Consider the following 25555-nt stretch of genomic DNA (forward strand, 5'->3'; position numbering starts at 1 on the left):
TTTTTTTGCTCGAAATGTTTTTTTTCCAAATACTATGTTTTCTAGAAAGTTGAAATTTATACTGTACATTGTACGTGCCGGGGGACACTTTCTACCAAAATTGCATCTAAATAATGTTCAGTACAAATTTCAACTTTAGAAAACATAGTTTTTGAAAAAAATCACTTTTTCGAGCAAACAAAAACACCGTATTTCTTATTAGAGAAATTGACAAAATTTTAAAAACTATCCTAAAACAGGTTAGCTAAAGATTTAAAAACCTGGAAACTACATGTATTAAGATTTTTTTGCTGTTTTGCTAAAGTTTCTATTTTAGACAATCAAAAAATAAGCCAAACATTATAACTGGGGCTCCAATGACAGGCAACGGACGTGGCTCTAAACGCCATGGCTGGAGGCGCTCCTTAAGGTGGCGCAGTCTCCGTAAATAGGGACCAAGGAAAGTTATACAGGTTTGGACAATGGCGGCTTAATTCAGTGATTAGCGCAATCCACTCACTTTAGAATAGGTAAGAGCTGTAAAGAAAGCGTGAGCGAAACTTCCAAACAATTGAGGGAAGAAGAATAAAGCTTCCTCTATATTTACCATTAAATGAGTGAAAATAAGGATAATTCAATTTTGGTTCCTTGAAACTAGCTGAGGGTCTGAATGTCCGCCTACCTGAGAGTTGAGCCCTTCACTTGTTAATTATTCCGCGTTTGAATTGGGGTATTTCAATGTTTGTATCATCATAATTATGTATATTTTGTTGTATATATATTTTTAGATTATATATTTGAAAATGTACCGTGAGCGGAGCGTAACGCGTGACATGAGAAAAAAAGGTAGATGGAGAAGACGCGCTCGCTCACGTGAAAATTAATATAAAAAGGGATATGTTAACCGAAAAATATATTTAAATGTTAGGCTAGAGAAGTTGTCCGTTTTATTTCCTCCGTATAGAACATAATTGTATTTCGTTTAATAAATAGTTTTGTGTTTCACTTTTAAAGTTCGTAATAGCAATTCCACAATAATTCGCGCTATAAAAACAAACCCGTTAGTTTTTCAGTCGGCTGACGCGGTTTAAGCTGTAGTCGCTCTCCCAAATTGATAAAACCCGATCCGATCGCGGAAGTAATCCACATTTTGGTGCCGAAACCCGGGAATTCTGCAACTTGAGAAGTAATCGTATGTACATTATTGTGAGACTTAACAAGAAATCCGTTAGTGAAACATGGCAGCCGAATCCGATTTAACCAAGTTAAGAGCCATCCGATCCGTTGTGAGGAGTGATACCACGACGAATTTAACAACATTAGAAGGACTGTTGAAACTCGAGGATGCCGAAGAGATATCAGATCAGCTTTCCCTATTAATGATGAAGAGATTGCAATTGCGAGAGTTGGACGACCAAATAACCGAACTCCTACCAGATAATGAAGAAGAAATCAAAAAGGAGTACAAGGAAAGGACCTACGATGACCAAGTTCACTTAGCCGAAAGGAAAGCTGAACGAAGACTTCGCCAGTTAGGAGCTACTAGTGTATCGAGCAGCACCCAAGGCTCATCGATAACCGAATCAACCACTCGGGTGGAGTCGAAATTACCAACCCTTGAACTTCACAAGTTCAGAGGAGATTATACGAAATGGCCGGGATTCTGGTCGCGGATCAAGTCAACGATACACGACCGAAGAGGGTTAAGCGAGGTAGAAAAATTCCGATATCTGTTATCTTATTTGCAAGGAGAAGCTTTAGAGTTGTTAGAGGGTTTTGAAGAATCAGATCAGAATTACGACGTAGCCGTTTCATTGCTAGAAGAAAGATATGGCCAAACACATTTAGTTATTAACCAACTAATGAATAAGATACGCGCATTAACTAAAGTAGAAGACTCAAAGAACATTTTTGCATTAAGAAAACTTTACAACTCGATAGAGACAAACTTAAGGAGTTTAAAGGCTTTAGGCGTTGATACCACTGCAAACAGCGTTTCATTGTGTTCCGTTATTATTGCAAGTCTACCAGATGATATTTGCTTAAGATATAGTATGGATTGCAATAAAAGTAAACAGTTCGATTTGAGTGAGTTGGTGAGTTTTATAAAACGTGAGGTAGAAGGCCGTGAGACTTGCGCTGTTCTAAAAGGTGAAGAAACGAAATCGCAAACTTATAAACCACGTGACGCACGCGATCAAATTAGAACCGCAAGATTTAATCATCGTCAAAATTCACCGTCTGTTACCGCTGCCGCGCTGAATACCACCGTTACCACGGGGAGAATTTACTGCATTTTCTGTAAATCCGCCACCCACGCGTCCGTGAACTGCCGTAGCTACACCTTAGAAGAGAAAAGAAAACTCATCCGAACCATGGAGAGATGTTTTATCTGTACCCGTACACAACATAAAGCTTCCGCGTGTACGTCGAAATTCCGTAAATGCCAGCTTTGCAGTGGTCGACACAACTCGGCGCTTTGTGAAAAGAATCCCGCTCACAAGCCCGAGAAAGCCGCCGTAACCGATGAAGTCACTACCGATAACGATTTCAAGGCTAACACCGAATCGAAGTCCGTCGTCTCAGCGATGGTTGGCTGTCGAAAAGAAGTTTTACTGGGTACCGCTATGGCAATAGTGAAAAGCACCGATAATCCGAGAAGAGAAGAAGTAGTTCGCTGTATTCTAGACAGCTGTAGCCAAGCCACGTTTATAAAGGAGGAAGTAGCCAGAAAGCTAAAATTGCCGGTGGTAGGTAGTCAAATTGTGTCGATAGAAAACTTTGCCAACGAATCGCCCACAGCCGTCCAGAGAAATACAGTTCGCTTAACCATAGAAAACAAGAGAGACCCGAGAAAGAAAATAGAGATAATAGCTATAGAAGTGCCTTATTTATGCAAAACCGCTACTTTGGTCAACTGTTACGAAGTCGAAAACTTCGTCAAAGAAAGGGGATTGATTTTAGCTGACGAACCTTCCGTGGATACACCGACCGTCTCCAGCATTGGAATCCTAATAGGAGCGGATTATTATTTCGACGTAGTTAACGACCGTATTGAAAGAATTAATGGACCGTTGGTAGCTATCGATACCAAACTAGGATGGGCAATACAGGGTCCTATAGACAAAAGAGCCGTATCCGTCAAACACGTTGGAGTAATCTGCATGAAAGTTGGAGTAGCGGACGACAACGAAGAATTGAACCGAACGCTAAGATCCTTCTGGGAAATAGAATCTCTGGGGATACAAGATAAACAGGAGAAGAAACTCAGTGGGAATGATGTTTGGGAGCAGTTCCGTAGAGAAACATTCTTCAAGGATGAAAGATACCACGTCTACCTTCCATGGAGAGTAGATCAAAGTGAACTTCCGAATAACCGTCAGATAGCGGAGATCCGTATGAGAAGTTTAGTAAAAACCTTCAAAAAAGATCCAGTACTATACCTAGACTACAAGGCAATTGTCGAGGACCAGTTGCAGAAAGGCATAGCCGTAGAGGTAGACGAAAGCGAACTCAACGTCACCGAAGGCTATTACATCCCTCATCAACCAGTCAAAAGAGAATCGAGCACAACCACAAAACTGAGAGTAGTGTTCGACGCTTCATCCCACGCAAAGGGAAAGCCTTCACTAAATTCGTGTCTAGCAAGTGGGCCAAATCTCAATCCAAACTTCTCATCTTCTTATCCGATTCCGAAGTCACCGCGTAGCTATTATGGCCGATATAGAGAAGGCCTTTCTTCAGGTTTCTCTGGCGGAGGAAGAACGAGATTTTTTGCGTTTCCTTTGGGTGAAAGAAAACCAAGGTCGAATCGAAGAGGACCAGTTCCGAGTATTGAAGATGGCCCGAGTCGCCTTCGGAATTACCACCTCGCCATTTTTACTCTCAGCCACAATTCGCCTACACGCCGAAAAATACTCCGATACAGAACCGGAAGCCGTAAAATGCATTAACGAAGATCTGTACGTAGACGACCTCTTGAGTGGAGGCCCAGACGATGAGATGGCTTACAAAAAGTCAACAAAGGTCTCGGAAATTTTAGGGAGCGCTAATATGAAACTGCGCAAGTGGAAGACGAATTCGCCGGCATTGAGAGAAAGATGGACGAGAGAGGGAAACTACTCGAAAAATAAGGAAGCACGATTCGAGGGAGGAGCCAGTACCGGAAGTGAGAAAATTCTTGGATTGTTGTGGGAGCCGACGAACGACAAGTTTTCATTCGATCTCACCAAGATAGCTCAATCCGTCAATGAGACAAAGGGAACGAAACGTCAAATACTAGGAGCCGTAGCGCAAATCTTCGATCCGCTAGGTATGCTGACAAAGTACACTATCCGAGCCAAGTTGATGTTGCAACTATTATGGAAAGAAAACACCACATGGGATGAAGAGCTTCCGAAACTAGTAACTGACCAGTACAATGAATGGAAAACCGAAATGCCGGACATCAGGAAAATACAACTAGAAAGATGTTATTTTAGTGGAAGAGAAGCGGTTGTTCACAAAGAATTACACGCATTTTGTGATGCCAGTCTTAAAGCGTTTGCTACCGTAATCTACATCCGTTACGTAACCGCAGACAACAAAATCCACTCCTCATTTGTCACGTCAAAGGCAAGAGTCGCACCGCTAAACAAGGAGTTAAGTTTACCGCGTTTAGAACTCATGGGATGTTACCTCGGAGCCCACCTGATAACGACCGTAAAAAAAGCGCTAAAATACCCCGACATGCCGATGTACTTATGGACCGATTCTACCATAGCGCTCCACTGGGCGAGAGGAGAAGAAAGGGAATGGACGCCGTTTGTCCAGAACCGGGTAAGAGACATCCAAGCTCTAGTCAATTCAAACAGTTGGGGTCATTGCGCGGGAAACATCAACCCAGCCGACCTACCGACTCGAGGATGTAAAGCAAACGATCTTGCCAGCAGCAAGTTATGGTGGAAAGGAGCTCCGTTCCTGAGAGAGCCGAAATCTAACTGGCCTAGTACAGATCCGCAGAACCAGAAAATGAATCCAGGAGAATTAGAAAAGGAGAGAAGGAAAACTGTTCTATTGGTCAATTGTAAAGACGTCGAAGAGAGGGGCTTATCAAAACTAATTAATCTTCAAAGACACAACTCCGTGAAAAAAATATTCCGAATGACCGCCTACGTTAGGAGATTTGTCGATTTTAAACTTAGAAACAAACCACTATTAACCGGACCAATTTCAGCCGAAGAAATTCGAGACGCGGAATTTGCCTGGGTACGATGCAGTCAATACCATGACTTTGGAGCAGAGATCAAGGCGATGCAGAATTGCGAAACCGTCGACAGGGGATCGTGTATCGCTACTTTGAACCCATTTCTAAATTCAGATGGTATTATTGTAGTAGGAGGCCGATTGAATGAAACAAACCTGAACGAAGACGAAAAACATCCCGCCATTCTTAAAAAGGAGTCCAGATTGTCCGAACTGATTATGATCCGTAGCCACGCCGAAGTATTCCACTCGGGAATTCAAAGTTCTTATACGCAATCACGAGGGCGATACTGGATAATTTCCGGGCGGCAACTAGCCAAAAGGGTCATCAAGAACTGTAGAACATGCCGAAGACAGCAGGCGAAGCCGGGCGCCGCACCTATTGCACCTTTACCGAAGGAAAGAGTCGACCGAACCCGTGTATTTCAGAACACCGGGGTCGACTTTTGTGGTCCTTTGTACGTTAAAATCGCAGATCAATCCGAAAAATGCTACATTATATTATGTACTTGCGCCGTAACCAGAGCAGTACATCTCGAGCTAGTTCCTTTTATGACCACCCATAAATTCCTACTTGCGCTACGAAGGTTCATCAGTCGACGAGGTATTCCAGGCATCATATTCTCGGACAATGCTAAGACGTTCCAGAGAGGTGATGAAGATATCAAACTTATATGGCAGAATATAAACAGTCAAGAAGCTCGCGAGTTCTACGGAGATCGAGGCATTCAGTGGATGTTCATTACCGACCGTGCCAGCTGGGCTGGCGGTTGGTGGGAAAGGATGGTCAGAACCGTCAAAACAACTCTTAGGAAAATCCTGGGACGGACCAGTCTCACTTATCAAGAGTTAGAAACCGTGGTTGCAGAAACCGAAGCCATTACCAATTCCCGCCCAATCACCTACGTTTATAGCGGAGTGAAAGAGCCAATGCCGATAACGCCGGCTCATTTCTTAGTTGGCGACTGCCTGACGAATTTACCGCCACAACGTCCGAAAGAAGGAGATCTCCCAAAATCGCAACGCGATTTTGAGAATAGGATTAAATATCGCGAAAATTTAATGGAACGTATTTGGAATCGCTTTAAAAACGAGTACGTGAAGGAACTTAGATCGGCTTATCACTCGCCGCTTGTGGGTCAAGAGTTATCCATGAAAGAAAATGACGTGGTTATGGTCCACGGCGATAAGACACCCCGAAGCTTGTGGAAGCTTGGAATAATAACGAAAAACTTTGTAAACCGAACCGATGGTTACATCCGTTCGTGCATGGTACGAATGCCAAACGGAAAATTGATAAAACGACCAATCTCACTCTTGTATCCTATAGAAGTAAATAATGACTAGGAAAAGTAACCGTACGCGAAAAAATTCACTTTAAAAAAAAATTACACTTTGTATCATTTTTGGGGGGAGTGTTAATTATTCCGCGTTTGAATTGGGGTATTTCAATGTTTGTATCATCATAATTATGTATATTTTGTTGTATATATATTTTAAGCCGAGTTTCAGGCACATTTAGATTATATATTTGCACATCACCCTAAACGCTCCTACCCACCTTAAATCAACAATGGTAACGCTATTGGAGAAATATCCTCTGGCATTTTAACGTGGTCTGTGGTTCATCGACGATGGCGCTCCATAACATTTAATCCTTGATTTAATCCTTAATCTGGACGCAAAGCATCCGTTCAGGTAAATTTCTTCAATACGAAGTTAAAAGTTAAGACTAACTAACGGAATGTTTTATGGTTTTATTGATTTTTTAAGCATTCCGTATAGTTCGTCTGAACTTGTAACTTCGCCTTGAAGGTCTATAGGCCAAAGTACCGCGTATCGGTTAAATTATAAAACAAAGTATATTAGTTTTACCTCTTTGACCGTGTTCATTGTTATCTTTAGACCAACGGGGGTTCTCGTTTTCTGCTTTGCGTTTGTTGAGGTTAAATGAAAAACTTTTTAAGGTAGAAAGTCTATAAGTTTTTACGGTCAGGAAATATAACTACGTAAATAAACCATTGGGTCTGCTAATTTTAGTGTTCAGTTAATTTTGGATGCATATTCATTCGACATCTATTACTCTTTGGGATCCATAAAACAAATCCTGTTATTTGGGGCACACTTTTTGTTACACCCTGAATATTGGCACGCGCAAAGAAAATAACGAAAGTTAAAGAACTTGCTTTTAAAACCAAACATTTTCTTATATCCTATTGACGGCTACTAAGATACATCTCTATACGTGTCGTTACCAATTATAAGTTTTTGAATTATTGGATATTTTCTACTTTCGAGAAACATGAAAATAAATACTAACCATAGGGTTGGGATATGAAACCTTAAGAGCCACATGTTCGTATTATATTATTAAATTAAAAGGTCTCTGTTCATGGCATATATTCCGGGTTTTGTTTTAGCAAAAAATATATATAGGGTGAGTGAGGGTAAGAATGGACACTTTTTGTAAAATTCCATTTAAAAACACAAATTTAGAGTAGACCATTTTAAAACAATTTGAAATTCAAATAATGAATGTTCATTTTTAATTTACTCTGGTTTTTGGCATTTATATTTGTGAATTTTTAATACAATACTTATTTTAAGATATGAAGGGAGTAAGTCAAACATTGGACAAAATTGTTTTGAATTGGACTGGGGGATGCTAACTAAAGACAACAAGGTTTAAAATTAGACACCAATTCGCTAACTTTAGACACTATTAGGAAAACTATGGACAGGAAGGTATATTTTTGGACAACTTCGTCTATCATTGGACATTTTAAAAAAAACAGATAACTTAGTGGAAAATTTTGAAAAAAGATTTTTTTAAGATGAAGTCTAATTATATGGTAAATATGTTTTAAGAAGTAATTTAAGGCAAATAAATAATATGGAAACAAATATTTTTATAGGGTAGATATTGTAATATTACAATATTAATATGTAAAGATATTAATATATTACATATTATACTTCTGGTATGCAGTTATCACAGAAATAGTTTACAGTATCTTTGGAAATTTCTTGTTCGGGGTTTTTTGTAAATTTGTAAATTTTGAAGATTTCTTAAATTTACCGTAGAAATTTATTAATTTTTTCAAGATTTGCTAAAATTTCCATTCAAATTTACAAATTTTTGCAAGATTTCATAAAAATTTGCGGAAAACCATCAAATTTTATAAGATTTATTAATTTTGAGAAATTTGTCGGAACCGATAAAAAATTTAAAATTTGCCAAAACATTTGAGAAAATTGAAAAGATTTTCTAAAATTTAATCAGTAATTTGAAATTTGGAAATTTTCAAATTACTGGCGTGTACGAAATTTGAAAGAATGTCGGACCCCTCGACTCTCCTTCACTAACAATGTAAGCGAGGCAGCCTCATAGAGGGAACTAGCTACGTGTTTCGTTGAGCTCCAAACTCACAGCCGTACGCAGTCAGCCGTCTGCTTTCCCGGGAAATTTGAAAATTAAAACTTGTTTTTAAAGTTTCCTTTCAAGCAAAGACCTTAAACTGAATCCTACCTCGTTTAAAATTGAATACAATCGACATGTGATTGATCACAAGGTAGGCTGTCCAATCTTAAACTTTGCACTAGTTAATTTAAATGCTTATAAAAAAGGCAAAACCTTTATTATATTATAAATTTCGTGTACTAGAAAAACGCGAAATTGCTTAAAATAATACTTAAATAATTTATTTTTATCTCACCATTTCATGTTTGCATGCTATATCTTATTTCCTAAGCCACAAAACGAAATTTCCAATGAAATTCCAAGAAATTTTTTTCGATAATTTTAGTTGTTTTATTTTAAGACTTGCTGTATAAATTGCCGCGGTGTAAATATTTAGTAATAAATTGCATGTTTTAGGGTATGATTAAGGCTTCAAAATGAGACCAATTTTGCGCTTTGGCATCAAAGAATAAATTTAAAAAAAATATTTTTCAAAGGTGTTCAAACTTCGCCATGTCCATTCTTACACTCACTCACCATATTTCAAAATTTGATCACAGTTGCGGCGAGTAAAACATTGTCGACGTCGTTTTGGTAACGTGTCGATGTTAAGTCAGTCCAGCGAATAAGAACGATTGTCAGATATAATATAAACAGCGATCTTAATACATTGGCTGTTTATTTTCATTTCATGTCCGTTTAAACGCGCCTGGTTTATTTATTTGAAATAGTTAATTGCAGAATTAATTTCGTCGAGATGATTGTTAAAATAAAATAATAATAATATTAATCAGCTAGGCTTAATACCCAAGGCACGACCTTAAGCCTAAGTCGTCAAGTGAATTTCCTAATGCGTAGGAGGCTGGTGGCAAGCCCTTCATGCCACGCGAGCCAACAGCTCCCTACACTAACTTTTATCTTTAACCGAAACAATTGTTTATGTAAAAGGAAACCAAATAGCTCGGGGAAAACCCCTTTAATGATCCTCATACTCGAAGAATAATCATACCGGCCAGGTATTTCAAAGGTTTTCTTCAAGTTACGACATGATTGTAGGGCACGCCGGTTACGTTTTTCCTGGAGCCCCGTCTTTAAAAGGGAAAATTCGAACATGATAGCCGCTGCTAGTCTCAAGCAATAAAACCGTTAAAAAATATAAAAACCTGAGTTTCTGTTGATCCATTTGGATGGCTCGTTTGGAGATTAAGAAAAGCGGTCTAAACGTCTTAACAACGTAGGGAGTATCTTCTGGCTCACGAAATAAAATTATTTTTAACTGAATAAGCGTGCTTTTATTTGGACGGATTATTTGAACAAATTGGTTTTTTTCTAAACCGTGATTCGGGATGAGCAAATTTTTTAATAAATATTAACAAAACGTTATTTGTATTTCAGAAAGCATTTAATAAACATGTTTTCTCTTCGAGAACAACGGTTTAGCGGAACGTCTTCACATTTCAAATTCTCTCATATTAGGCTTTAGCTATGAAAGGCTTAGGCGCGTTTTTTATGTGAAAATGGTGTAGAATCATAAACAGATCAAAATAATCGAGACCGACAAATGGTCTAAAACGATTACGTGAATCTCAACATAAGCGTTCTACTTATTTCAACAATTATCTAATCCCATTATTCCAAAGAAAACCTTTTTCAAGCGCCTGTAGAAAATAGTTTAGACGTGCCAGCGGGTCTTGGAATGTCATCAGAAGTTTATTTTATAGATATCTTTGACCTGGCTCAAAATACTTTTATTTGGCAGATAGTTAGTTATAAAATCTTTAAACTTACCAGTCATGTTGCATTTCGAATTATTGAGCATCCAATTCCCAGTCTCTAAGTTGCATTCAGCAAATTTGCGGCCTTCCAAATGAAATCCTTTTTTGCATTCAAGCTCAAAAATATTTTTAAATCGTTTGGCGACACGAGCAATATAAAAGAAGTGCAAATAATTCAATGATGTATTTTCACGATATGGACTAAACCTAATTTCGTCCGCCCAAAAACGAGAATCCTTCTTTAGTATTCCAAATGCAAAAATCTGCAACCTCCTATCCCAAAACGTGCATTTTTCTTTGGGATGAACTGAAAATCATTGTTAAAATATAATTATTAAATCTTTTAGTTACCATTAATAGCTTTATTCTTGAGGGAACAACTTACTCTAAATGGTGTCTCAGGGCGATTGCAAAAGGCATTTTTCTCAAAAACTATTAAATCGAGAGTTCGAATTTTTAAGGTGATATATTTTGGCAGGGAAACATATTATTTTTTAACTGATAGGTGTCAGACAAAACGTTTCAATGACAAAGTTGTAAAGATTATTTTTAAACCCAAAAATCAAATTTGTTCATCGGTAAAGGTAAATTTTAACCAAGATATTATGTCATGTACTAAAACATGGTGCCACTACCTAAAATAGCCTTTGCGAAGTCATTTTTTCTACAGCAATGTTCTACCCTACGGCATTTTTGTAATGTAATAACGAAAATAGTATCCGAAACTTTGTAATTATTTATGTGTTACCTAATATTTTGTTTCTTATTCGTCTGTCAAAATTTAACTTTAATTATGTTTTTCCCCTTTTCAATGTTCTTGTTCATTGGACTTAGCTGTAAAGCAGTCAACGACTGAGTCTAGTTATCCTTATAAAACCGATTTATTATTATTATTTTAATTATTATTTCTAATTTAACAAAAGAATTTAACCAAAGTAGAAGTTTTATATGAAATCAAACAATAAGACATATAAGACCTGCTAAATACATCAGGGCATGCTAATAGTCCATGAACAAAGCATACTGCTATTATGTTTCCTTGACTTTTAACAAAAGATATTAAGGAAATGAAGTTCAAAAGCGTTAAAAGGTCCAAAGCAAATACCTCTCTGGGGGAGTTCTGAAACATCAAAACACTGTTGCTGTGCTGGAACTGTATCGTGTTTAAATAAATGGAAGTTCATCTTACATGTTCGCTACTAGGTTTTGTAAAATTTCTGTCCATTAGGTCGAGATGGGTAAAACATTTTCTTAAAAGACGATTTTTGACCACAACTCCCCAGACGTTTAAACTAAATTGTTCTTGGTGGTGATGAGGAAATCCTCAGTAAGGATGAAACAACTTTACATGTGTTGGTTCTGGTAGTAAAAACAACCATTTTATAAGAAAGAACGTTCAGGAGCCAGTTGCAAAATATATATCTTCCAGGCGTATCCCTAGCATGCAGTGCTTGATGGAACGGATGCAAGAGGTGGTGGTCAAGATCTCTCCAGACAATCCCCTGACATCCCTCCGTCATGACTAGCGGTTCTGACGGGTTTTTTTGCAAGTAGGAAAGTAGCATGCTGATGGGATGATAATCCGGTCCTCGGATGTTTGGAACCTCGTATGGACATTACCCTACATTTCAAAGTCCCAAACAACTCCGAGGAGAATGTGTTGATTAGGTCTATTATAAGGATAGCACTTTTTAAACAAATGACTATTATCATTACGATTTCAATCACCAAGAAATAACTCTAGCATAAACATACGCCGCGCCGTTCCAAAAATAACGAGGAATACTTCACTGAAATTTAAAACTTGTCCAATGATCATTTAAAAAAAACACCCTGGCCGAACCCCCTGAGACACCCGGTATATTTTTGGTACTTGCAATGGATATTATAATGAAAAATTAATTGGTATAGGCCTAATATAAAATCTTAAATCGACTTAAAGGTTGAGTGTGAATAAAAATTAACTGCTAACTATGTTTTAATTCGACCGATGAAAGGTTGGTACATGATGGAAATTTGTTTATGGTTTTAAGCACGTTTTTGTTTGCATTTTAAGTAAACTGGCGAGTGACAACGTTTTAGAAAGAATACGAAAAAATATAATAATTTAACGGTGAGAGCAAAGCTGGATATTTTAACCCAGCACCAGAATTAATATCCGCACAACACTTCGAGGGTTTTGTACGAATAAAGACCCCTTAACCTTTTAGCAACCGCGTATCGGTCAAATTAGTATGGTATTGGTCCCTTTTTACAGTTAGGATAATTGTATATGTGTAATAGGCTGTGTATCATGAAAGTGTAAAATTATGTTAATAACGGCTACGTCTTTAAGATCCCCAAACATTTTGGGTGCTGCGGTCAAAGAATTTGTTTTCCTAACAAAGCGAAACCTATGCTGTTACGGACGCTCTCCGTCGAGTCCCCAATTGTGCGCATATTCTTGTTGCATTAGCCGGAGGTGTTAATTAGGCCGGTTTTATTTTAACTGTTATAACACTAGTCCTTAGGTATAATATCAGAACATAAGTGTTTCGATTCTAAAATTAGACTGTTTAAATTTAATGAAATATAGAATTTATAGTCTTATGTCGAACCATTACTATTAGACTGTTAAATCTGTACAATACAAATGTTGGTTTTAATAACAGACTATTACTATCTCATATTAGAACAATTTTAAATTTTACTTTTTCTGTATATAAGGTTAAGTGCTCAATATCAGATTAAACGTCCAAAACCAGAACATTAAGGGTTTATCAGGTTTTTGACGGATCTAATCTAGAGATTTATCATAAATAATACTTACAAATGTCACGACATCCACACATGAATCCAGAGTCAGATACTTCGCAGATTTTCTCTTCTAAATGTTTACATTTCATGTTTTTAGAGCATCGTTCCATTTCTTCTCTGGGACAATCAACTGTTTCAAAATAAATAATTTTTTCACCTTTTTTGTTTGGTTATTACGAATATTAAACTGCATTCCATGCTTAGTATTTATAATGAACGTTTCATGCCAAATTGTTTCTACTTACCATGCACGCATTTGGGTATGTCTTCAGACCAATCGCCTCCTTTGGTACAATACATTGTTTGCACTCCTTCAAGTACGAAATGGTGGTCGCAAGTAAAATTGCACTCCTTCGTATAATTTAATTAATCGTACAGTTCATACTTCACTTTTCCATTATCCAATTCCGGAGGCTCACATAGGTCTTTAGCCAGAAAGAAGAAATATTGCGTTAATAGACAGTATTCTTTTGCTAGGGTGTAATCATCATTTGACATTCAGGTTACATAGAACCCGTAGCGGCAAAAGTGACAAGCTGTTGAACAGATGGATTTACGTCTACTAGGCAGACACTTTGTGATTCATATCAGCAAATCATTTAAGAATAGAGAAATCGATCAATTTGAGTTTCTAGTGTTGGCCGCTGATTGAGCTTGTATCAAGTGATTAGGCTCATTAAGTCATGTATGTAGAAAAATAATACTTCAGCATTAATACATAAACTGTAGAAAAGTAGTCTTTCTTGGGTATATGATATTTTGAAATACTCAAAATGCTTTTATTCCATAATATTTTTTAGAGTTAAGTCAATCGAGTACATATCCAATTCCATACAAACCTTTTATAGGAAAGTAACCGATTTTTTAATGATCTTTTCACCGTTTACGTATGTCAAAGATTATGGCGAAGAAAAATGAGTACGAAAGCTATAACTCTGATAACGAAGATTACGGATATAAGGGTAATAACGAATAATGGATCGATAACGTTACGATTACATCGATATTTAGCCAATTCCACTGTTTGCAGAACGATTAAGAAATTATAACAGCGGTTACGGCGATAAAGTAAATTTAATCGTGATGATGAGTTGATTTCCGCAATAACGAAATAATTACAGTAATTACCGAAGGATTACAACAACCAAGAACGATTAAAAAAATATTACGGAAAAGCTTTGTCAATAACTTAATGATTTAAAAGTGATTATTTGCTCAAAACTAATACCAGAGATCCTATACAGCGGCGCTTAGGGAGATATGAAACTATACTCCAGAGCAATGGTTAAAACGTGTGCCGTGTCTACCCCGTTTTCTCCCTTTGCTACGCCAGCGCCTCAGTGGGATGGAGTAAAGGAATTGTTTTACAAAAATTATTACGTGTTTCTGGTTAGTTTTACACCATTCCGCTAGAAGGCACCACTACATGGGTGTACGGTCTCCCGAAATACTTGCATATCTCCCTTAGCATAGCTATATAAGATAACTGACTAAATCACTAAACAACAATGAAAACAAGGGTGTTATCGTTAATCATTAAGTGACTGATTACGGACAATGTTGAGGCCTTCACCCTGAACTTTCGTTAACTAAAAAGAGTCGGAATTCAGTTTTGTTATTTCTATCTGCCCCGCCGCCCTTTCGGTGATTCCTTATCGCTCAGCCCCCATTCTATTACGTTTCGAGCATCTTGTTCCACATATATCAGCTGTGTCACCAACACCAATCAACCTATGAACCATTTTAATTTTAATTATTTACCACCCCCCCCCCCCGCTCAACCCATGTCGTTTTCCTCTCACGCTTCACTCTCCACTGCTGTGTTAACAAATGCAGGTGTTCTGTCTGGCTACAAACTAGATTAACTCTCACATTTGATTTCGGGTCTTAAAATTTTCTTCATCGCCATAACGGAAACCTGGTGGAATCACGATATGAATGACTCTGAATTTAGTCTGCCAGGCTACAACTTGTTCCGTCACGATCGAAGACGTGATCCTAATGGTAGTGAATCTCATCCCCATGGCGGCTCTGCTTTTTATGTACTTGAAACTTATTGTGTTCGACCATTTGATCTAACTCTCCTAAACATTAATTATCTAGAGATTTCTGATCTATATGGTATTGAATTGGTTACTGTTATAATTTTGCCCTAGAAAAATACCTATAGCAGTATAAATATATAATATTTATAATAATATACTCCTTTGAAGCGTCTACTGACATCGGCAATTCGCCAAAACGATTAACTCCATAAATATATTGAATACCGCAGCCCTGGTGGCGGGAGCAAAAAGGCTACATGAAATGTTTTGACTATACTAAATTCACGTATTTTGGTAAAATTTTTATTTATTAAAACTCACAGTTCAGTAAATACATTTAACTCGAAAACATTTGGAAATAATGGTAGTCTGGCATCATCTATTATACTTTAGTAGAGTCAAAACATTTCGTGTTACCATTTTGTTATCGCCACCAGTTTTGCGGTATCCAATATATTTATAGAGGTACTGAGGTAGGGTGGGGTGCATTTGGCTGACCATATGGTTGATTACTCATTTGGCCTACTACTCTTTTAGGCGAAATTCTGGTCGGCCAAATGAGCAGCCCATTTGACCGACTGATCATTTATGGGTCAGGGTGTGCAATAACTGGTGGCTTTACCGGGGAGTCGGGGTCCGGCTCTTGTAACCCATAAGGGCGGTGGTGCACTGGGATATGTTAGCGCTGATCAAATGGTCCTATCTCCACCTCCGACTTCGGTCAGGTAGGGGCTCGATACTGGGCTTCGGCTCAGGCTAACGGAGAGGGTCCAGGCAACCTGGCCACCTCGGCAGATTGGGTAGCCTGCTGTGGGGCGGCGGGCCTCCGTATGAGGGCACGGCGGTCCTGTTTCCCGGCCTTTTGGAGTCCCACCGGGATCCCCGGTGCTAGCTGTGCCGGGTTACTTGGACTGCTGTGTGCCCGTCGTTCCCCTTTAGGAGCTCTCTCCAAAGGGCCTGGCTCTCTACCTCCATAGGTGGGGTGCCGGCGGGCGTTGCTATAGCATCCGCTCTCTATCTCACAGCTGTGCGCGAAGTGGGGGCTGGTCGAACCATTGCTGCGCCTTTTGTCGGGGGATGAGTGGCTTGCATCGAGGTCGTGACCATCAGTAGTGGGGTTCTGCTACCCATACTGGCTTTGTCACCTGTCCGGGCTTGGACGCTGGCGTAGGGCACCGGCATATAAATTTCTGACCACATGCTCATTTGAACGACTGCTCTTTTGAAAGACTGCTCTTATTGCCTGTCCTTCTCTATGTCTTTAGTGTTAGGTTGACCTATAGAACGGGCAATGTATTCTAAGTATTGGCCCCTGACGGCGCCGCGAACTCACTTCGCTTGAGCGCTGGGGGCCCGGCCCGCCGGTCCGCCACCCCCTCAACCCCGTTCTTTATAACAAAGCTAGGCCTTCTAAAACGCGAATTAGAGGACAGTACCTAGCCAAACGCATGAGTATTGGCCAAAAAAGTATTGGGCCAAACGAGCAGTCGGCCAAATGAGCAGTCGGCCAAATGTGTAATCGGTCAAATGCACTGCCCATTTGTCCGATTTCTCAGTCGGACAAATGTGCAGTCGGCCAAATGTGCAGTCGGCCAAATGGGCAGTCGGCGTAACGTGTATTTTGTGGTCGGCCAAACGAAACTCTCCCATGAGGTAGTCGTTTTGACGAATTGCCGATGTCAGCAGTAGACGCTTCGCCTAATTTCAGTGGCCGATTTACCATAAAATTTAATTTAAAAAATATAAAAATTTATCCTACAAAATGTATCTCATACACTATAAAAATTAAGTTACGTAGTAAAATATAAATAAAATATAAATGCATCTGTATTAGTATTATCCAAGATTCCAAAAAAGAAAATTGTTTTCCTGAGTCCGCCGTCTACTAACTAATGAGGGGGGGACAAAAAATCTTTAATTGCTTAGGGCAGATATTGGGGTTAATCCGGCCCAGACTGGTCCCTTGTTTTGTCTACCAATTCACTGCCTGACTCCTGGGACGCCTTTTTATCAATCCTGTACCCTGGCATCTCACTTTATATCCCCCTTACCACGCCGGACCAAACTCTCCTCCCACTCTACTAAGTGCCGCGCTGCCAAATCTCTCGCCTGGCACCGTTTTACCCAGTCCAAAAAGCGTCATTTCAACCCAATTATTATAAATAAACATCATGAAGCTTACCGCAAGGTTCGGAATGGCAACTCTAACCATATGCGGAATTTAACACGCAAACGCGAGGCTGAGCTTAATACTCTTATTTCCTCCAACTCGAAGTCCTTCTATTCCCATATAAACAAATTTCGTAAAACTCGTTATAAGTTGTTTGAGATACTAAAACCTGATGGTTCTTTCACCTCTACCCCTAAAGAAGCAGCTTATATTTTTAATCATTATTTTTCCACTGAAGTTACTCCTCAAGTATATATCCCCCCCCCCCCCCAGTTTTACCGCCTGCTACCACACTCACTAAATTTAATTGCGAACCCGCCGACATAGCCAATCTATTACATAAACTCATAACTAACAAGCCTCCTGGTTCGGATGGTATTCATCCAGTTTTTTAAAGTAATTGTGCACAATTTCTCATTTTCCCCATATATTTTTTGATTTCCTCCTAATTGTTTTTTGCCCCAATCCTGGAAAGTAGGATATCACCCCAATTCATAAAAAAGGCTCCCGTGCTCGGGTGGAAAATTTTCGACCCATTACTGTCCCTAATCAAGTTCCCAAGCTATCCGAGTATCTCGTTTCTGATCAACTGAGAGCTTTTCTCCACTCTACCCACTTCTTCACTACAGATCAACACGGTTTTCTTCCAAAGCGATCATGTCTTTCGAATCTCATATCTGCCACAAACCACTGGTCTAAATGGCTGGATCAAGGCTTTAGCATTGACGTAATTTTTCTCGAATTTGCTAAATCTTTTGACTCCTTACCCCATGACGCTATTATCGATGCCCTTCGGGATGCGGATCTGTGTTTACCCCATGATTTCTTTTACAATAACTTGGCACTAAACCTCAATGATTTCTTTACCATTAACTCCTCGCGCACCCGCGGCCATTCTCTCAAAGTTCACAAACCCCGTGTTCTCTCTTCCACCCGTCAGAATAATTTTACTTCTAATGTTATAGATGATTGGAACTCTTTGCCTCGGGATATTATTTCTATCTCGAGTCGTTCCACTTTCAGACGTCATACCGCAACATTTCTGCGCTCCCAAACGCATGATCCCTAACAGTACCTATTCCATTTAGTCTCATACCCTTCGTTTATTATTGTATTCCATTTGTTCTTTATTGTCTGTTATTTGTTATTACTATTGTATAGTCTATATCTCTCATTTTTACGAAGCTCTTAAAGAAGCCCACCTCTGGAAGCTTGTTGAGCATTTTTCTTTGAAATAAATAAATACACTGTTAACGATTAATGTTGAGCTTGAAAAATGTGTATTTACTTTGTGGTGCACAAATGCAATGTTCTTTAGGAATTTCCCCTCCTTTGATAACACATGATCTTTTTTCTTTTACCTTACAGGTAGACCATTGTGTAAGAAAATTTTTGCAATTTATTAATGATAGTAGTGAACATGTTGAATCTGCAAACGATCATTTTTAAATAAAAATATTTTCAGTTTATTATATTTCTTATTAGAAAACGGGTTAGCTTAAGATATTAAAATCTGGAAACTACATGTATTATGATTTTGTTTTGCTAAAGTTTCTATTTTAGACAGTAAAAAAATGAGCCAAAAATTCTAATTGGGGCTCCAATGACAGGCAACGGACTTGGCTCTAAACGCCATGGCTGGAGGCGCTCCTTAAAGTGGCGCAGTCTCCGTAAATAGGGACTTAGGAGAGATATACAGGTTTTGACGATGGCGGCTTAATTCAGTGATTAGCGCAATCCACTCACTTTAGGAAAGGTCGGAGCATTTAAAGAAAGCAGGAGCCAAACTTCCAAATACTTGAGGGAAGAAGAATAAAGCTTCCTCTATATTCAGCATTTAAAGAGTAAGATAATCGATAATTAAATTTTTGTTCCATTAAATGAGCAAATTAGCTTAAGGTCTGAATGTGAGCCTACCTTAGAGATGAGCGCTTCACCTAGCAAATATTGAGAAAAATAAAAGCTTTAATCTATTTTTTACTTTTGGGCTTGCCCAGAACTGAGGGAAGCGAGTAATAATTCTACTTAAGAGCTTCGAATAGAAACCTTTTCGCTTATTTTTTGAAAATGTTTTGTATTTTTAAAAAATTCAAATACTGACTTTTCCGTTTCTTCTTACCGACGGTCACGACTTAGTTAAGTACTTAATTATTAACTTTAGATTAATAAGTTATATGTATTCGCCTTAAATTAACAGTCACGCTAGCAACACGGGTTTTCATAGCCAAGAGTTTGTCGAATTATAAGTCATAAAATTCGATTTTTGTTTAAATTCAAAATTTTCCAAATGAAAACTAGTTCCATCAAGTTGGATCAAATCACGGGAAAAGAACATGTCCTAGAGAGTTGCGGTGGTTTTTTTTTACCCATAACACTTTTTTGAGGTGGTAAAAGCAAAATTGTAATTTTTAGGTAAATGAAAATATTATTTATAATATTAATATTATTTATCAAATGGTTCGATTAAGCTAAAATTATTCTTGCAAGGAAGCGATTTCAATAAACGGATTAAAATATCGTTTTCCACTGGACCGATCTTGGTGCTCTAAGAGCGCTCGCTTTTTAATTTTCTCTTCCATTGGGACATCGAATGTGGCTCTCGCTGAGGTCAACGTCTTGCGCTGGTGGAAGCACTCTCGTGGTAAGCGCTCCGAGATCAACAACTGAGCAACAGATTCCGAGAAGTGACGTATTTCATTATCGTACCGATATCAGTGAAGTGGAAAACGCCAAAAGTATTTCTTTAAATTATTGCTGCGAATGTTTAAATGAAAAGCATATAAAAAATATACAAAATTCCGTCATTTTATCATGAAAATAAAACTATTTATCCAAAATTGTGTTGTTATTTCTCGAATGAAAAAAACCCGTCTACATTGTTGTCTTAGCAAAGCTCCTAGAAATTTTTTTTCAAAAATTACACACAATCCAACTTAATCCCGACTCGAGCCATTTGTACACCGAGATGACTAATTTTTAAACAAGATATATATTTTATTTAATTTTGCGTTTAAGCTACTAAAAGCCTGAATAATTTCAGCGAAATCAACATAAATTTCATCTAAATAGTTTAAGGATGGAAAACGCGATTTTCGATAAAATTAATTATAAAAGCCCACAAAAAATGGGGCATATTGTTGTTGATATGTTGTATTAAATTAACATTTGTCACGTCATGTTGAAAAAATAATCTTTTAACAAACAGTCCTTCAATTATATTTAAATTTACAAATATCCGCTTATTTCCTAATCATGTTTATGAGCAGGTCGCTTATATATTTAGACTTACCTTTACATTTTCCAAAATTACCCTTCCATTTTCTGTTTTCGCAAATGATTCCTCCTGGCCCTTCCAAATAGAAATTATCTTTGCAAGAGGCGACACAACCCTGGCCGTAGCATTCAATACTTCCTTTATTTATTTTAGGTAATTTACAGTTGATACTTGCATTTTTCACTACATTGAAAATAACCAAATTGCAAAATATTTAAACAAAAATATCGCTTTTATTTAGGAGGACGCGTTTTCTTAGATAATGTGGACTCATTTTCGTAAAGGTGAATTCTGACTTAGTTACTTTTTCTGGGCAAAGGTCCTGACTAGTTAATTACTTTCATCTTATTATATTCTGTTTAATAACTAATGTGGGATTCGCAATAAAGCAGGTATCAGACAGCAACATGGGTGGTGTAAACCCAATTGTTTGTCTATTTTATATTATATTTTCAAATTTTTAATCTTTGGCAAGGTTTCCCTATTTCTACATTTCTTTCCTTTGGAAGTGAAACCTGATATGGGGGAACTTATATAGGTCAGTGATTTGGCATGGAATTACCCTATAGGTATTTTCATTTTCGAACAATGTACTCAGCGAAGAGGCCGGTGTAATGATTTAGGACGCTGTCTATGAAGCTACCGGGCGTGATTACGAATCTCGCTTCCGCATATATCCATTATTAAATTTTTTCATATTTATGTTACTTTCAGTTTGAACATTTTATCAGCTTTTTACATCAAATAATTTATATTACTTGTATTCCTCGAATTCATTGTCTTGTCATTTTAATTCATTTTGGGCTCCCAACGCCATCTCGTTACAAAAACATTACTAAGAACTTTGGAATTGCTGTGTTTTTCACTTATTATTATTTATAATAGTATTTAATTTCAGTTGTATTTCCAAAAATATTGTTATAAATATTAAATTACACTCTTTAAACTTAAATAACTACTAAAATAAACAATATGAGCAAAAAAAGCACCTACACACGGGTACACGATTCATATTACAAAAATTTATTTTTGTTTCCTTGTTTTTAACTCGAGTACGATGACCCTTTATTTAGAGGTTTGACGGGATTCAACGCGATCGACGCGAGCGCGGTATTCGAAGGTACCAAAGATTACGTCCTACGGATATTTTACGGCGGTATAAACGATAATGTCTTTTTCTGAAATTGTTGGTGAAAGATCCTCAACCGTCAAGGTCTACGTCACAAACTTATAGTAATTCTGTTGTACGGTTGAAATCAGAGTAGTCTCGGTTGTGAATTGGACCTCTTTGACATATCGCAACTATTCATGTTTTTAACTGACAGTACGTAAGCATGAGATGGATTAGATATATAAAGTTGGAGATATTTTAATACGGTAACGAATGTTTTAAGCCCAACGAAATAACAAGGCCTTTTTCAAATCTTTTTAAAATTTCATAACTTTATCATCTTTTTAAATACCACGTGTTGAGCTTCTAGCGTTTCAAGTGCGTTCTTTTTTTAAACTAAACGCATATACAATGACTTCGCTAATATTAAAATATTAAAATAGAAATGCCTACAGTTGATAGTTTTATAGTTACAAGGGCAAATTTAAGAAATTAAAGAAAGCGTAGCAAATAACCAGAGATACGAAAGTCGAACAGAACTGACGCATCTGGCCAGTTATACGTCTATCACCCGACAAAGTTATAACCCAAGCTACTCGTACTAGAAGACGACTAAATTAGCCTCGACCAAGCTGACAATGGAGTTTTCAGGGATTATAATGAGTTCATTGATATAAAATTAATAGATTTGGAAAATGTCCCAAAATTCCACTTAACAATTATACATTTAATAAATTCAGGTTAATTTCAGAAAATGCAATGAAATGCTTAAACAACTTGAAAAAAATAAAGCAATTATAAAAATACAAGTAAATTTGCTTTTTATCATTTAATATGGGTAAAAATGGTCAAAACTGGGTAAATGCATGTACATTTCGTTTGATGTAAGTAAAATACGTAAATAAGGTACATGCATGTAATTTGGCTAAGTAAAATTAGTATATGCCAGTAAAATAAGTTAAATCAAAGCAAAAGTGGTTAAAATAGTTTAAATTATAGTGAAAAGTGGTTAAAACTAGGTTATAGCAAGTTAAAAGTGGCTTAATTCGGGTAAATTCAAGTAAAGTGGCTAAATTTAGGTTTGTGTAACTAAATTGGCTAAATTTGGGTTAATTATAATAAATTGGCCATATTTTGGTTAATTCTAGTAAAATAGTTAAATTTGGGTAAATTCTAGTATATTGGCTAAATTTGGGTTAGTTTAGTAAACTGGCTAAATTTGGGTTAATTTTAGTAAATTGGCTAAATTTTGGTTAATAATAGTAAATTGAAGTGAAGAGAAGCACATTGTGAAAAACTAAATGAAAAGAGACTTAAAACGGTTTTAAAATTCATAATTTATTTATATAAAAAATCCTACGTTTCGGAGGAACTGTTCCTCCTTCGTCAGGGATTTTTACAAGTCTGACAGTATAATGGTAAAACTTTGGTACGAAAAAACATTTATGCGCTTTATACCTATAGAGGCTACTAATCTATAGCCGCGAGCGTTTTTATTCCGAAGGCGAGTCGACCGTCGAAGGGTATAGGAGCAACGGGCTCGATAGCTTCGTTCGCGCGCGAGGCTACTATTGTCGGAATGGGGGATTTTGCGAGAGGAGGAAGTGGTTTGTTGTGGCAGACTTGTAGAAATCAATGAAGAAGGAGGAACAGTTCCTCCGAAACGTAGGATTTTTTAAATAAATAAATTGTGAATTTTAAAACCGTTTCTCTTTTCATCTAGTAAATTGGCTAAATTTGGGTTAATTCTAGTAAATTGGCTAAATTCGGGTTAATACTAGTAAATTGGCTACATTCGGGTTAATTCTAGTAAATTGGATAAATTCGGGTTAATTCTAGTAAATTGGCTAAATTTGGGTAAATTCCAGTAAAGTGGCCAATTTTTGGTTAAAGTCAGTAATGCAGGTGAATGCAAGTAAAGTTAGGGGAATGTAATTTAGTTTGAATAAATGCAAATGAATTTGGGTAACTATGTGCAAGCACATTTCGTTGATAAGAAAACATTAGAACATGGAAATATATTGGGAAAATCTAAAAATTCATTTGAATAAGACCAATAGCAATATAGCATACATTTAAGATACATTGGGCAAATGTGTATTTTGATTATTTCAAATAATTTTCCAAAATAAAAAATATCTGATTTTAATTACAAATTTATAATAACCGTTAATATTTTTATAACATTCTTTTTACAAATTAATTCATAGTTTAATAAAACATTTGAGTGATCTCATGAATATTTACAAATTTTAACACAGCTTTTTTAATATTTCATTAACTGTAGAATATTTCAAGAATTTCTTTTAAAAGAAAATAATTTTTAAAATAATTTAATTACAAAACAGGTTAAGTTGAATGAAAATAATCATACTAAAACTTTGTATACAAATAGGTTTATAATAAAATATTTTGATAATATATTGCAATGTTAAAGCCAAAATTATTAAAATTAAATCATAAGAAATATTTAAAAAATATATTTCTGTTAATTATGGGAAATGCATGTGGTCATTTCTATAAGAACAAAACAATTAAAAATGTCTCTGCAATGAGCGCGTTTAACAAAACGATTAATGATACAGTTATCTCGACTGCACTCCTTTGAGTCTGTGAACGTTAAACACCATGACGTTGATGATAGTGTTGCCAAATCTAGGAAACCCCTTTGATCACAATAAATCTGAGTTTTCTTCTTTTTGGTGGTAGTTTACTTTTTCTGTGATATAATGCACGCGTTAGCGGTGAAAAAAATACCAAAAGTAAACCATTAATCACCCACTTAGAATATTATCCGCTGGGAATTATGTAGAGTTTTAAATAATTAAAGATGGGTTATTCATCTGTTAAGCAAGTTCAAGTGCAAGGGCCCTTGATTCAATAGGTTATTTCCTAAAATATATCGAGATAATGAGCGCTAAAACATTTTCTATTCTAGGAAGTGCCCGCATACATTCCCTCTTGGAGAACCATTAAACACTTCGCGTGCTTTGGGGCAAAGAATGTGTTTTTCTAACAAAGCTCTTCCCAAGCTATTACGGTCGCTGTCTGTCGTGTCCACCATTGTGCGCGTATTCTTGTTGCATTACCCGTAGGTGCAAATTAGACATCCGCGAAGTGGGCTGTATAACGGGTGGTTATTCTTATTCCATAGCCTTTCTTATTTTCCTATTACAAGAAGATAACATTTTATGATCCGAATTCTTAAGTTGATTGTGTTATACTTTTATCATTTAGTTTCGGGTCTTAAATGAGCACATTTAGGTTGAAAGAGTTCTTAAAAATTCACAATAAGGTTTAACATCTAAGATAAACAAAGACGATACAAGTTAGGTATAATATCTGAACATTGCAATTTCAAATTGCCGCTATTGAGAACTGAAGGTTAAGAGTTAAAAATCAAAACATACATATGAAATATGTCAAGATACAGAACATGAAGGTTGTATCAGGTAATTAAAGGAACTTATATTGAGAAAATCATCTAGAATACTTACAAATTTCACGACACCCACACTTGTATTTAGAGTCAAATACTTCACAGGTTTTCGCTTGTTTATTATTACATTTTCTGAAAAGGGGGCATCGATCCATATCCTCTCTAAAGCAATCAACTGTTTCAAATAAATAATTTTTTCAGGTTATTATCTCGTTTTTAGGAGGGAATCCGTTAGACAAGCGAAAATGTGAAAAATGGGAGT

General features: G+C 37.0%; 2 protein-coding genes across 6 annotated transcripts in view; one reads left to right on the forward strand and one right to left on the reverse strand.

The window, feature by feature from the left end:
* Nucleotides 1-1217: 1217 nt before the first annotated feature.
* On the forward strand, nt 1218-6570 carry LOC149945643 (uncharacterized). The gene is made up of 2 exons (XM_090176650.1): nt 1218-3627; nt 3689-6570. Exons 1-2 carry the CDS (start codon nt 1218-1220, stop codon nt 6568-6570), a joined length of 5292 nt encoding a protein of 1763 aa, XP_090032776.1.
* Nucleotides 6571-13292: 6722 nt separating this feature from the next.
* LOC149945644 (P-selectin-like) overlaps nt 13293-25555 on the reverse strand; it is a 44365-nt gene continuing 32102 nt past the window's right edge. For 3 of the 5 annotated variants that reach the window (XM_090175251.1, XM_090175250.1, XM_090175248.1), the window contains 5 exons: nt 25352-25468; nt 20759-20926; nt 18758-18898; nt 13500-13679; nt 13293-13384 (listed from right to left, as the gene is read on the reverse strand). In XM_090175251.1, the coding sequence (XP_090031377.1) occupies nt 13621-13679; nt 18758-18898; nt 20759-20926; nt 25352-25468 (485 nt within the window). In that variant the 3' untranslated portion in view covers nt 13293-13384; nt 13500-13620. Of the gene's footprint in view, nt 13385-13499; nt 13680-18757; nt 18899-18919; nt 20224-20758; nt 20927-25351; nt 25469-25555 lie in introns of those variants that run through there. The other 2 variants (XM_090175253.1, XM_090175252.1) reach the window with 2 other exon arrangements.

The sequence above is a fragment of the Leiobunum rupestre genome, chromosome 5 (assembly GCF_980474605.1).
Source record: "Leiobunum rupestre chromosome 5, qqLeiRupe1.1.hap1, whole genome shotgun sequence".
Taxonomy (NCBI): domain Eukaryota; kingdom Metazoa; phylum Arthropoda; class Arachnida; order Opiliones; family Sclerosomatidae; genus Leiobunum; species Leiobunum rupestre.

Excerpts from the sequence above, each read along its gene's own strand:
- LOC149945643 (XM_090176650.1), top strand. The coding sequence starts at position 1,218 with ATGGCAGCCGAATCCGATTTAACCAAGTTAAGAGCCATCCGATCCGTT. Across the intron at positions 3,628-3,688 it reads ACTAAATTCGTGTCTAGCAA|CTATTATGGCCGATATAGAG; the intron begins GTGGGCCAAATC and ends GTCACCGCGTAG.